At 38.5% G+C, this 12,652-nt stretch overlaps 1 protein-coding gene across 2 annotated transcripts in view; it reads left to right on the plus strand.

The window, feature by feature from the left end:
* LOC117323597 (protein dispatched homolog 1-like) overlaps nucleotides 1–12,652 on the plus strand; it is a 32,594-nt gene extending 19,942 nt beyond the window's left edge. The window contains exons 7-11 of one of the 2 annotated variants that reach the window (XM_033878907.1): nucleotides 7,245–7,372; nucleotides 7,825–7,902; nucleotides 8,149–8,319; nucleotides 9,136–9,547; nucleotides 11,073–12,652. In XM_033878907.1, the coding sequence (XP_033734798.1) occupies nucleotides 7,245–7,372; nucleotides 7,825–7,902; nucleotides 8,149–8,319; nucleotides 9,136–9,547; nucleotides 11,073–11,191 (908 nt within the window). In that variant the 3' untranslated portion in view covers nucleotides 11,192–12,652. Of the gene's footprint in view, nucleotides 1–7,244; nucleotides 7,373–7,824; nucleotides 7,903–8,148; nucleotides 8,320–9,135; nucleotides 9,698–11,072 lie in introns of those variants that run through there. The other variant, XM_033878908.1, reaches the window with a different exon arrangement.

Genomic DNA, 12,652 nt, shown 5'->3' on the forward strand with positions numbered 1-12,652 from the left:
TATACACTAACTCAGCCAGTCAGTATACACTAACTCAGTCAGTCAGTATACACTAACTCAGCCAGTCAGTATACACTAACTCAGTCAGTATACACTAACTCAGTCAGTCAGTATACACTAACTCAGTCAGTCAGTATACACTAACTCAGTCAGTCAGTATGCACTAACTCAGCCAGTCAGTATGCACTAACTCAGTCAGTCAGTATACACTAACTCAGTCAGTCAGTATACACTAACTCAGTCAGTCAGTATACACTAACTCAGTCAGTCAGTATACACTAACTCAGTCAGTATACACTAACTCAGTCAGTCAGTATACACTAACTCAGTCAGTATACACTAACTCAGTCAGTCAGTATACACTTACTCAGTCAGTATACACTAACTCAGTCAGTCAGTATACACTAACTCAGTCAGTATACACTAAGTCAGTCAGTCAGTATACACTAACTCAGTCAGTCAGTATACACTAACTCAGTCAGTCAGTATACACTAACTCAGTCAGTATACACTAACTCAGTCAGTCAGTATACACTAACTCAGTCAGTCAGTATACACTAACTCAGTCAGTCAGTATGCACTAACTCAGCCAGTCAGTATGCACTAACTCAGTCAGTCAGTATACACTAACTCAGTCAGTCAGTATACACTAACTCAGTCAGTCAGTATACACTAACTCAGTCAGTATACACTAACTCAGTCAGTCAGTATACACTAACTCAGCCAGTCAGTATACACTAACTCAGCCAGTCAGTATACATTAACTCAGTCAGTCAGTATACACTAACTCAGCCAGTCAGTATACACTAACTCAGTCAGTATACACTAACTCAGCCAGTCAGTATACACTAACTCAGTCAGTATACACTAACTCAGTCAGTCAGTATACACTAACTCAGCCAGTCAGTATAAACTAACTCAGTCAGTCAGTATACACTAACTCAGCCAGTCAGTATACACTAACTCATTCAGTATACACTAACTCAGCCAGTATAAACTAACTCAGTCAGTATACACTAACTCAGCCAGTCAGTATACACTAACTCAGTCAGTCAGTATACACTAACTCAGTCAGTCAGTATACACTAACTCAGTCAGTCAGTATACACTAACTCAGCCAGTCAGTATACACTAACTCAGTCAGTCAGTATACACTAACTCAGTCAGTCAGTATACACTAACTCAGTCAGTCAGTATACACTAACTCAGCCAGTCAGTATACACTAACTCAGTCAGTCAGTATACACTAACTCAGTCAGTCAGTATAACACTAACTCAGTCAGTCTACACTAATTACACTAACTCAGTCAGTATACACTAACTCAGTCAGTCAGTATACACTAACTCAGTCAGTCAGTATACACTAACTCAGTCAGTCAGTATACACTAACTCAGTCAGTCAGTATACACTAACTCAGCCAGTCAGTATACACTAACTCAGCCAGTCAGTATACACTAACTCAGTCAGTCAGTATACACTAACTCAGCCAGTCAGTATACACTAACTCAGTCAGTCAGTATACACTAACTCAGTCAGTCAGTATACACTAACTCAGTCAGTCAGTATACACTAACTCAGTCAGTCAGTATACACTAACTCAGTCAGTCAGTATACACTAACTCAGTCAGTCAGTATACACTAACTCAGTCAGTCAGTATACACTAACTCAGCCAGTCAGTATACACTAACTCAGTCAGTCAGTATACACTAACTCAGTCAGTCAGTATACACTAACTCAGTCAGTCAGTATACACTAACTCAGTCAGTCAGTATACACTAACTCAGTCAGTCAGTATACACTAACTCAGTCAGTCAGTATGCACTAACTCAGTCAGTCAGTATACACTAACTCAGTCAGTCAGTATACACTAACTCAGTCAGTCAGTATACACTAACTCAGTCAGTCAGTATACACTAACTCAGTCAGTCAGTATACACTAACTCAGTCAGTCAGTATACACTAACTCAGTCCAGTCAGTATACACTAACTCAGTCAGTATACACTAACTCAGTCAGTCAGTATACACTAACTCAGTCAGTCAGTATACACTAACTCAGTCAGTCAGTATACACTAACTCAGTCAGTCAGTATACACTAACTCAGTCAGTCAGTATACACTAACTCAGTCAGTCAGTATACACTAACTCAGTCAGTATACACTAACTCAGTCAGTATACACTAACTCAGTCAGTCAGTATACACTAACTCAGTCAGTATACACTAACTCAGTCAGTATACACTAACTCAGTCAGTCAGTATACACTAACTCAGTCAGTCAGTATACACTAACTCAGTCAGTCAGTATACACTAACTCAGTCAGTATACACTAACTCAGTCAGTCAGTATACACTAACTCAGTCAGTCAGTATACACTAACTCAGTCAGTCAGTATACACTAACTCAGTCAGTCAGTATACACTAACTCAGTCAGTCAGTATACACTAACTCAGTCGTCAGTATACACTAACTCAGCCAGTCAGTATACACTAACTCAGTCGTATACACTAACTCAGTCAGTCAGTATACACTAACTCAGCAGTCAGTATACACTAACTCAGTCAGTCAGTATACACTAACTCAGTCAGTCAGTATACACTAACTCAGTCAGTCAGTATACACTAACTCAGTCAGTCAGTATGCACTAACTCAGTCAGTCAGTATACACTAACTCAGTCAGTCAGTATACACTAACTCAGTCAGTCAGTATACACTAACTCAGTCAGTATACACTAACTCAGTCAGTCAGTATACACTAACTCAGTCCAGTCAGTATACACTAACTCAGTCCAGTCAGTATACACTAACTCAGTCAGTCAGTATACACTAACTCAGCCAGTCAGTATACACTAACTCAGTCAGTATACACTAACTCAGCCAGTCAGTATACACTAACTCAGTCAGTATACACTAACTCAGTCAGTCAGTATACACTAACTCAGCCAGTCAGTATACACTAACTCAGTCAGTCAGTATACACTAACTCAGCCAGTCAGTATACACTAACTAAGCTCAGTCAGTATACACTAACTCAGTCGTCAGTATACACTAACTCAGGTCAGTATACACTAACTCAGCCAGTCAGTATACACTAACTCAGCCAGTCAGTATACACTAACTCAGCCAGTCAGTATACATTAACTCAGTCAGTCAGTATACACTAACTCAGCCAGTCAGTATACACTAACTCAGTCAGTATACACTAACTCAGCCAGTCAGTATACACTAACTCAGTCAGTATACACTAACTCAGTCAGTCAGTATACACTAACTCAGCCAGTCAGTATAAACTAACTCAGTCAGTCAGTATACACTAACTCAGCCAGTCAGTATACACTAACTCATTCAGTATACACTAACTCAGCCAGTATAAACTAACTCAGTCAGTATACACTAACTCAGCCAGTCAGTATAAACTAACTCAGTCAGTCAGTATACACTAACTCAGTCGGTCAGTATACACTAACTCAGTCAGTCAGTATACACTAACTCAGCCAGTCAGTATACACTAACTCAGTCAGTCAGTATACACTAACTCAGCCAGTCAGTATAAACTAACTCAGTCAGTATACACTAATTCAGCCAGTCAGTATAAACTAACTCAGTCAGTATACACTAACTCAGTCAGTCAGTATACACTAACTCAGTCAGTCAGTATACACTAACTCAGCCAGTCAGTATACACTAACTCAGCCAGTCAGTATACACTAACTCAGCCAGTCAGTATACACTAACTCAGCCAGTCAGTATACACTAACTCAGCCAGTCAGTATACACTAACTCAGTCAGTCAGTATACACTAACTCAGCCAGTCAGTATACACTAACTCAGTCAGTCAGTATACACTAACTCAGTCAGTCAGTATACACTAACTCAGTCAGTCAGTATACACTAACTCAGTCAGTCCGTATACACTAACTCAGTCAGTCAGTATACACTAACTCAGCCAGTCAGTATACACTAACTCAGTCAGTCCGTATACACTAACTCAGTCAGTCAGTATACACTAACTCAGCCAGTCAGTATACACTAACTCAGTCAGTATACACTAACTCAGTCAGTCAGTATACACTAACTCAGTCAGTCAGTATACACTAACTCAGTCAGTCAGTATACACTAACTCAGTCAGTCAGTATACACTAACTCAGTCAGTCAGTATACACTAACTCAGTCAGTCAGTATACACTAACTCAGTCAGTCAGTATACACTAACTCAGTCAGTCAGTATACACTAACTCATCAAGTCAGTATACACTAACTCAGTCAGTCAGTATACACTAACTCAGTCAGTCAGTATACACTAACTCAGTCAGTCAGTATACACTAACTCAGTCAGTCAGTATACACTAACTCAGTCAGTATACACTAACTCAGTCAGTCAGTATACACTAACTCAGTCAGTATACACTAACTCAGTCAGTCAGTATACACTAACTCAGTCAGTCAGTATACACTAAGTCAGTCAGTCAGTATACACTAACTCAGCCAGTCAGTATACACTAACTCAGCCAGTCAGTATACACTAACTCAGTCAGTCAGTATACACTAACTCAGTCAGTCAGTACACACTAACTCAGTCAGTCAGTATACACTAACTCAGCCAGTCAGTATACACTAACTCAGTCAGTCAGTATACACTAACTCAGTCAGTCACTATACACTAACTCAGCCAGTCAGTATACACTAACTCAGTCAGTCAGTATACACTAACTCAGTCAATCCGTATACACTAACTCAGCCAATCAGTATACACTAACTCAGCCAGTCAGTATACACGAACTCAGTCAGTCAGTATACACTAACTCAGTCAGTCAGTATACACTAACTCAGTCAGTCAGTATACACTAACTCAGCCAGTCAGTATACACTAACTCAGTCAGTCAGTATACACTAACTCCGCCAGTCAGTATACACTAACTCAGTCAGTCAGTCAGTATACACTAACTCAGCCAGTCAGTATACACTAACTCAGTCAGTCAGTATACACTAACTCAGCAAGTCAGTATACACTAACTCAGTCAGTCAGTATACACTAACTCAGCCAGTCAGTATACACTAACTCAGTCAGTCAGTATACACTAACTCAGTCAGTCAGTATACACTAACTCAGTCAGTCAGTATACACTAACTCACCCAGTCAGTATACACTAACTCAGTCAGTCAGTATACACTAACTCAGTCAGTCAGTATACACTAACTCAGTCAGTCAGTATACACTAACTCAGCCAGTCAGTATACACTAACTCAGTCAGTCAGTATGCACTAACTCAGCCAGTCAGTATGCACTAACTCAGTCAGTCAGTATACACTAACTCAGTCAGTCAGTATACACTAACTCAGTCAGTATACACTAACTCAGTCAGTCAGTATACACTAACTCAGTCAGTCAGTATACACTAACTCAGTCAGTCAGTATGCACTAACTCAGCCAGTCAGTATGCACTAACTCAGTCAGTCAGTATACACTAACTCAGTCAGTCAGTATACACTAACTCAGTCAGTCAGTATACACTAACTCAGTCAGTCAGTATACACTAACTCAGTCAGTCAGTATACACTAACTCAGTCAGTATACACTAACTCAGTCAGTCAGTATACACTAACTCAGCCAGTCAGTATACACTAACTCAGCCAGTCAGTATACACTAACTCAGCCAGTCAGTATACACTAACTCAGCCAGTCAGTATACACTAACTCAGTCAGTCAGTATACACTAACTCAGCCAGTCAGTATACACTAACTCAGCCAGTCAGTATACACTAACTCAGCCAGTCAGTATACACTAACTCAGTCAGTATACACTAACTCAGTCAGTCAGTATACACTAACTCAGCCAGTCAGTATAAACTAACTCAGTCAGTCAGTATACACTAACTCAGCCAGTCAGTATACACTAACTCAGTCAGTCAGTATACACTAACTCAGTCAGTCAGTATACACTAACTCAGCCAGTCAGTATACACTAACTCAGTCAGTCAGTATACACTAACTCAGTCAGTATACACTAACTCAGTCAGTCAGTATACACTAACTCAGTCAGTCAGTATACACTAACTCAGCCAGTCAGTATACACTAACTCAGTCAGTCAGTATACACTAACTCAGCCAGTCAGTATAAACTAACTCAGTCAGTATACACTAACTCAGCCAGTCAGTATAAACTAACTCAGTCAGTATACACTAACTCAGCCAGTCAGTATACACTAACTCAGTCAGTCAGTATAAACTTACTCAGTCAGTCAGTATACACTAACTCAGTCAGTCAGTATACACTAACTCAGCCAGTCAGTATACACTAACTCAGCCAGTCAGTATACACTAACTCAGTCAGTCAGTATACACTAACTCAGTCAGTCAGTATACACTAACTCAGTCAGTCAGTATACACTAACTCAGTCAGTCAGTATACACTAACTCAGCCAGTCAGTATACACTAACTCAGCGAGTCAGTATACACTAACTCAGCCAGTCAGTATACACTAACTCAGTCAGTCAGTATACACTAACTCAGTCAGTCAGTATACATTAACTCAGCCAGTCAGTATACACTAACTCAGTCAGTCAGTATACACTAACTCAGTCAGTCAGTATACACTAACTCAGTCAGTCAGTATACACTAACTCAGCCAGTCAGTATACACTAAGTCAGTCAGTCCGTATACACTAACTCAGTCAGTCAGTATACACTAACTCAGCCAGTCAGTATAAACTAACTCAGTCAGTATACACTAACTCAGCCAGTCAGTATACACTAACTCAGTCAGTCAGTATACACTAACTCAGTCAGTCAGTATACACTAACTCAGCAAGTCTGTATACACTAACTCCGACTGCTGAATTCGGTTCAGAAAACACGTAAAGAAAACTTTATAGAATTCACGTTATTCTTCTTGTTGTGCCTTACCACTTTCTATTGTCGAATCAGTTCTATTGTTGTCTTTACCCCTTATTGTCAGTTCCTATTGCTGTTTTTGTTGGTATGTTTACCAAGTTAATGTGTCCTTTTTCTTTCATTTTTTTGCCAGCGTTACCTGTTTCTTTCTTTTTGTTTTGATAATTCCTAAGTTCCTATAAGGGAATTCAGAGAAATAGAAATTTAAAAAAAAAAAAACAAATACTGAGAAACATGGCAAGGGAGGTGCAGAGCGTTTTATGTGTATGCTCGCTTGAAGGAAGTCCGTTTCCCGCCTTTTCACATATGTATATAACATCTTATTCTAATTTAACAAATTATTATTTCAGACATGTACTATGCCTCTAAGTTGAAGTACGTCGGTATTCGTATCAATACCACGATGAATACTTACAAGCTTGGTTATCCTGAGGGGAAGCCTGTTTATCAGAGGTGGGAGAGTCTTATGTCAGAAGAGGTAAGTCCTGTATATCTAATTGCAAATTTATTTTAATGCTTCTGCTCACACTTTATTTACCGCAATTTTTTTTTCAAATGTTATTTGTAGATTAAAGTTGTCTTTGAGATTGTTAAACAAAAACGAAAATTTCAGCAAAAACATACATAATGCCATAAACATTTTTTTTATGTTTCAACGCTATTGGTCCTTGCTGACGTATTTGGTTGAGTTCCCGATTGTTTATCATCGTTAATTCCTACTGTTTTATCAATAATAGTTTTGTATATTATAAATGGTCGGCATGTAATCCAAAATGTTCCTGATAATTCGTCACTAATTAATTGGTAGCTGTAGTATAAGGCACAGTTCCTGCTTTTTATCGTCGATAACTTTAGATATGCTAAACGCTATACCGTATATGTAATAGCAGAGTCTAATTAATATTAGCCCATGTTGACTATTGAAAACAGCTGCGGAAAATGCCAGACACGATGAAGAATGGGTTCCAATGTTCCACAAACACGTGGAACTGGATCAAGGTTCAGGAGGTTAGTATTGTTATGAAATTGTGTTCTCCTTAAACATTTTTGTTGCAAAATGGCTTATATCTAAATACTTTTAGTAGCATAGAGAATATCAAAATAAATGCCTCCTGTGTATAATGAACTAACATACATGTAGCATAACATAAAACCTGGTAGCTATCACATTGTAAAAATTACAACATTGTAAGTCAAGTCATTGTTAAATTGACCATCTATAACCATTCTGATCTGGTTCCTCTCCTGTTTAAGTCGTTGGCGGACTCAGCTGTACAGGGGGTCATCGTCGGCCTCTGCCTTGCCCTGCCCATCCTCATCCTCACAACTCTGAACGTTGTCATCGGCTTCCTCGCCACGGTTACCATCGGACTCGTCACTTCCTGTGTTATCGGGATTATCCCTCTGGCCGGTTGGAAACTTGGGGTAGGTAATCTACCAGTCTGTTTTGTCTCCGTGTACGTTTGATCAGGAGTTGTTCTTTAGGGATGTTACTGAGATATCAAGCTTTTATCCATCAGGGAATATTACATAAACGTCCCCTGAATAGCTGTAGAACTGTAGAGCCTTAAATTGTAAAATAAATTACGATTTAAATTTCGTTTTGTTGCTGAACATATAAGTGTTACATTAACAATAAAACAAGAAAACTGTACTTTCTACTACCCACATTATTTCTTGGATACCAGATTGATATTCCCAATCATGTTTTCCCAATTTACTTGGTATTCTGTCATTTTGATATTATACAATAAGTCAACTGTCTCTGATTACACATAAATATAAATGGTGTTGTCATAAAGCTGGCCATTAATTTAACAACTGGACCCTGTGTAAATAATTGAGTATGATAGGAGAACAATAGTCATCCCCGAACTTGTGGATGTGACAGAGAAATCTCCAACCTTTAGGGTGATATCCTTGGTTGTCTATCCTGAGCCGAGGGTAAACGATCAAGAATAACGGCGCGAGGGTTGGATATTTCTATGTTACATTCTCAAGGAAGGGGGAAATTCTATTATTCTTTGGTGAAGAATGATAAGTTACAAATGAATATCATCACCAGGTCAATAAATACTGTTGAAAAGAAAGCATGTACACTACTAAAATGTTAATGAACAAAAATGAAGATTTTTCTATATTGTTAAATGAACAAGTACACTTTATGAATATAGATAAAAATATATGTTAATCCTGATATCATGCCGAACTCACTTTAATCTTAGATTGTTTTCATTTAAGGTGTTGGAATCGCTGAACATGTGCATGGTGGTTGGTCTGTCCGTGGATTACGTGGTACACCTGGCTGAAGCTTACGCAACATGCCCTTCTCCTCACCGGATGGATCGTGTTCGCACCATGCTGGAGAGCATGGGTCTGTCTGTCCTATCTGGGGCAATTACAACCTTTGGGGCCGCCTCTTTCATGTTGTTTTCACAAATCCAGTTCCAGTATCAATTCGGAATATTTGTGATGAGTACAATCTCAATTTCACTCCTCTTTTCGTTCTTTGCTTTTACAACTTTCATGTCGATATTTGGACCCCAGGGTGACACTGGAAGTCTGATTGCATTCGGAAAATGGATAAAATCGAAGTGCTGCAGCAAGAATGAAGAAATTTCTTCCACGCCTTCGCCAACATTTGGAGACCAAAGCAAGTTTTGTTTTCTGAAGTGTATGCGGTGTTCTTCATGTGATGGCGATGATGACATCAACTTCAGCACAAGTTTAGAACACAAGCTATGTAACAAACAGCACCGGGCACCACTTTAGGGGCCGTCTCCACACTGAGTTGATTTGCACCTCTCACTTACAATTGTTCTATTTGTGATGTTTTCTCGCTGGACGATATTGTACATTTCAGTTACAAGTCGTGTCGACCGGAATAAATATAAACTCAATGAAATACTCATCATCAGATTAATTTATTTTCAGTCCCGGAAATCGTTCTGCAGGTAGCAATTTGTTACAATTATATCATAAATGCTTTGATTTTTACTATTCATATATCATTAGGTATATATATCAAGATATAATTGTTTATATGAAGGATATTCAATAATGTTATAGTATTGATAAGTAAGATGAACAGATTATGTCTTGTTCCGCATCAGGAAATAACTGTCATGTTGGAGTATACTTGTTCAGTCTTTATCAGCACTAACTTTTGTTCATTGATTCTCACTGTTTTGAAGGATGGCACCAGATTTCTTCTTCTAATGTTTTGCTACATAACAAGTTTGAGGTATAGTGTCTACTGGTGTATTAATTTTTATTAAGTAATACGACAGAGTTAAACAAAGTTTGATCCTAAAGAATAGATCAGGTGTTTCGGATGTAAATCGTCTTCTGCTTCGTCGACATCTGCTAATAATACACATCCTGTCAGGAAATGACACATTCGTAATAGAATAGTTGAAGTTGAAGGTACCGGGTATACTTGGGAACCTCGTACTCGTCGATTTAAAAAATAACATTTTCCAGTTTGTTATGATGGCGACCATTGCCCTTTCCCATAATCTTCCTGAACCGGTATTCCTCGAGACCTCGCGTTGTTAGTTTCCAATCAGTATTTGGACATCAGCCACGTGGAAATCGTCAATAACTGTATTGAGACCTGTCCTAAAATATACAGTAGATTTGGCAAACAGAGGCGAGATTTTGGAGAACTGGAATTGGTCTGCCATGACTGCTTCCCGAAACTACATTGTCACACTTGATTCGATAATCTAGGGCTTGTTTATAATATCACGATTTGTATAATAGATGTCAACTATCAGCAGAAAAATAAAAAAAAAAACAAAAAACAAAAAAAACAAAAAAACAAACAAAAACAGGATTTTATTGAAAGCTTATGATGAAGAACCCAGCATTACCATAATTTAACCTAGATTAACTTAGTGGGCTTCGTCGATGAAACAGATACTTTTCCGGAACACGCGGTCGTTCTCCTTTTTCAAATGTCTTTATATAAATTCGTTTTATCAATAGTTTCTTGTAAAGTTTGGCCTTGTTTTACCATTTTGAATAAGAAACTCGCTTTTGTTTACCCATCGATATCGTTTACGTAACCTATAGATAATCATTATTCTATCTTTTATCGATTCTTATAAATGTTTCTATATGATGTTTATATATTGTATAGGCAATATTAATCATTGATCTATTTTGTGTTTAAGGAGCCACTACCTTTATCGGAATAGACCCTGCGCCAGCTGCGGCTCCAATAGATATGTCATTTCTACGAGGACAATCCAGAGGCAACTCTTCCCATTGTTCAGAACGCCTCAGACTCTAACCTCACGAGTTAAATGATGTGGAACCAATTAAGGGATAGCTCGTGTTTTTTTTTGTTTTTTTTTGTTTTTATTTTATTTTTTAAATATTTTAAATATATTACTGGATTAGTGTTAGAATCTGTTGACGAAATACTCGAATGGCGTGAGCTGTGTCTTTTGATAAAATTAAATTCTGGGTCATCTTAAGTTGTCAAATATTGTGATCGAACCTCCATTATTATATAGCCTGATTGTATAACTGTAGATTATCAACGGAAGTATGAACATTTTATTTATTCCTATTTTACTACTTGTAACAATGCCTTCTTATAATCACGCTTTTTAAAGAAAAAAATCGCCATTGAATTCTAATAATATACATACCTATCTCTTGTTTGTATTGTCTTTATATTAGGAATGGGTGTTGTGAACTCCTTGTACTAGTCTTCTAGATATATTTCTTACTTGTAATTCTATTTTAGTCGGTGGAGTGATGTGTGTGGGTAGATAGGCCATGGGTAGGTGTCAGACGATTATGTGATATCAGGGTTACTCGTGGGTATGGGGGTCAGACGATTATGTGATATTAGGGTTACTTGTGGGTGTGGGGGTCAGACGATTATGTGATATCAGGGTTACTTGTGGGTGTGGGGGTCAGACGAGTATGTGATATTAGGGTTACTCGTGGGTGTTGGGGTCAGACGAGTATGTGATATCAGGGTTACTCGTGGGTATGGGGGTCAGACGAGTATGTGATATTAGGGTTACTCGTGGGTGTGGGGGTGAGACGATTATGTGATATCAGGGTTACTTGTGGGTGTGGGGGTCAGACGATTATGTGATATCAGGGTTACTCGTGGGTGTTGGGGTCAGACGATTTAATATGTGATATCAGGGTTACTTGTGGGTATGGGGGTCAGACGATTATGTGATATCAGGGTTACTTGTGGGTGTGGGGGTCAGACGATTATGTGATATTAGGGTTACTCGTGGGTGTTGGGGTCAGACGATTATGTGATATCAGGGTTACTCGTGGGTGTGGGGGTCAGACCATTATGTGATATTAGGGTTACTCGTGGGTGTGTGGGTCAGACGATTATGTGATATCAGGGTTACTCGTGGGTGTGGGGATCAGACGATTATGTGATATCAGGGTTACTTGTGGGTGGAGTTGGGAGATGCCTGTGTAAGATGAACAATGATTATTTTACCTTTACTTCAAATCATAATGTTCTGGTCTTTTTTTTTTAACATGAACGCATTTTACATTTAATGTAGAATTTTACCATTTACTCCGCATACGGATGTCTTATCACTGTGGCTATCAATACCATGCCATATTTGTTAACTGTTACAGAGAATCCTACTCCGGATCAATATTTAAATTGACCATTTTAAATAACGCATTTCGATTTTATATCAACATAATAGTTAGTTTCTTGTTATCAATAATTCGTTCAATAAACATTGTTACTCGGAAA

This window comes from Pecten maximus, chromosome 3 (genome assembly GCF_902652985.1).
Source record: "Pecten maximus chromosome 3, xPecMax1.1, whole genome shotgun sequence".
NCBI lineage: Eukaryota > Metazoa > Mollusca > Bivalvia > Pectinida > Pectinidae > Pecten > Pecten maximus.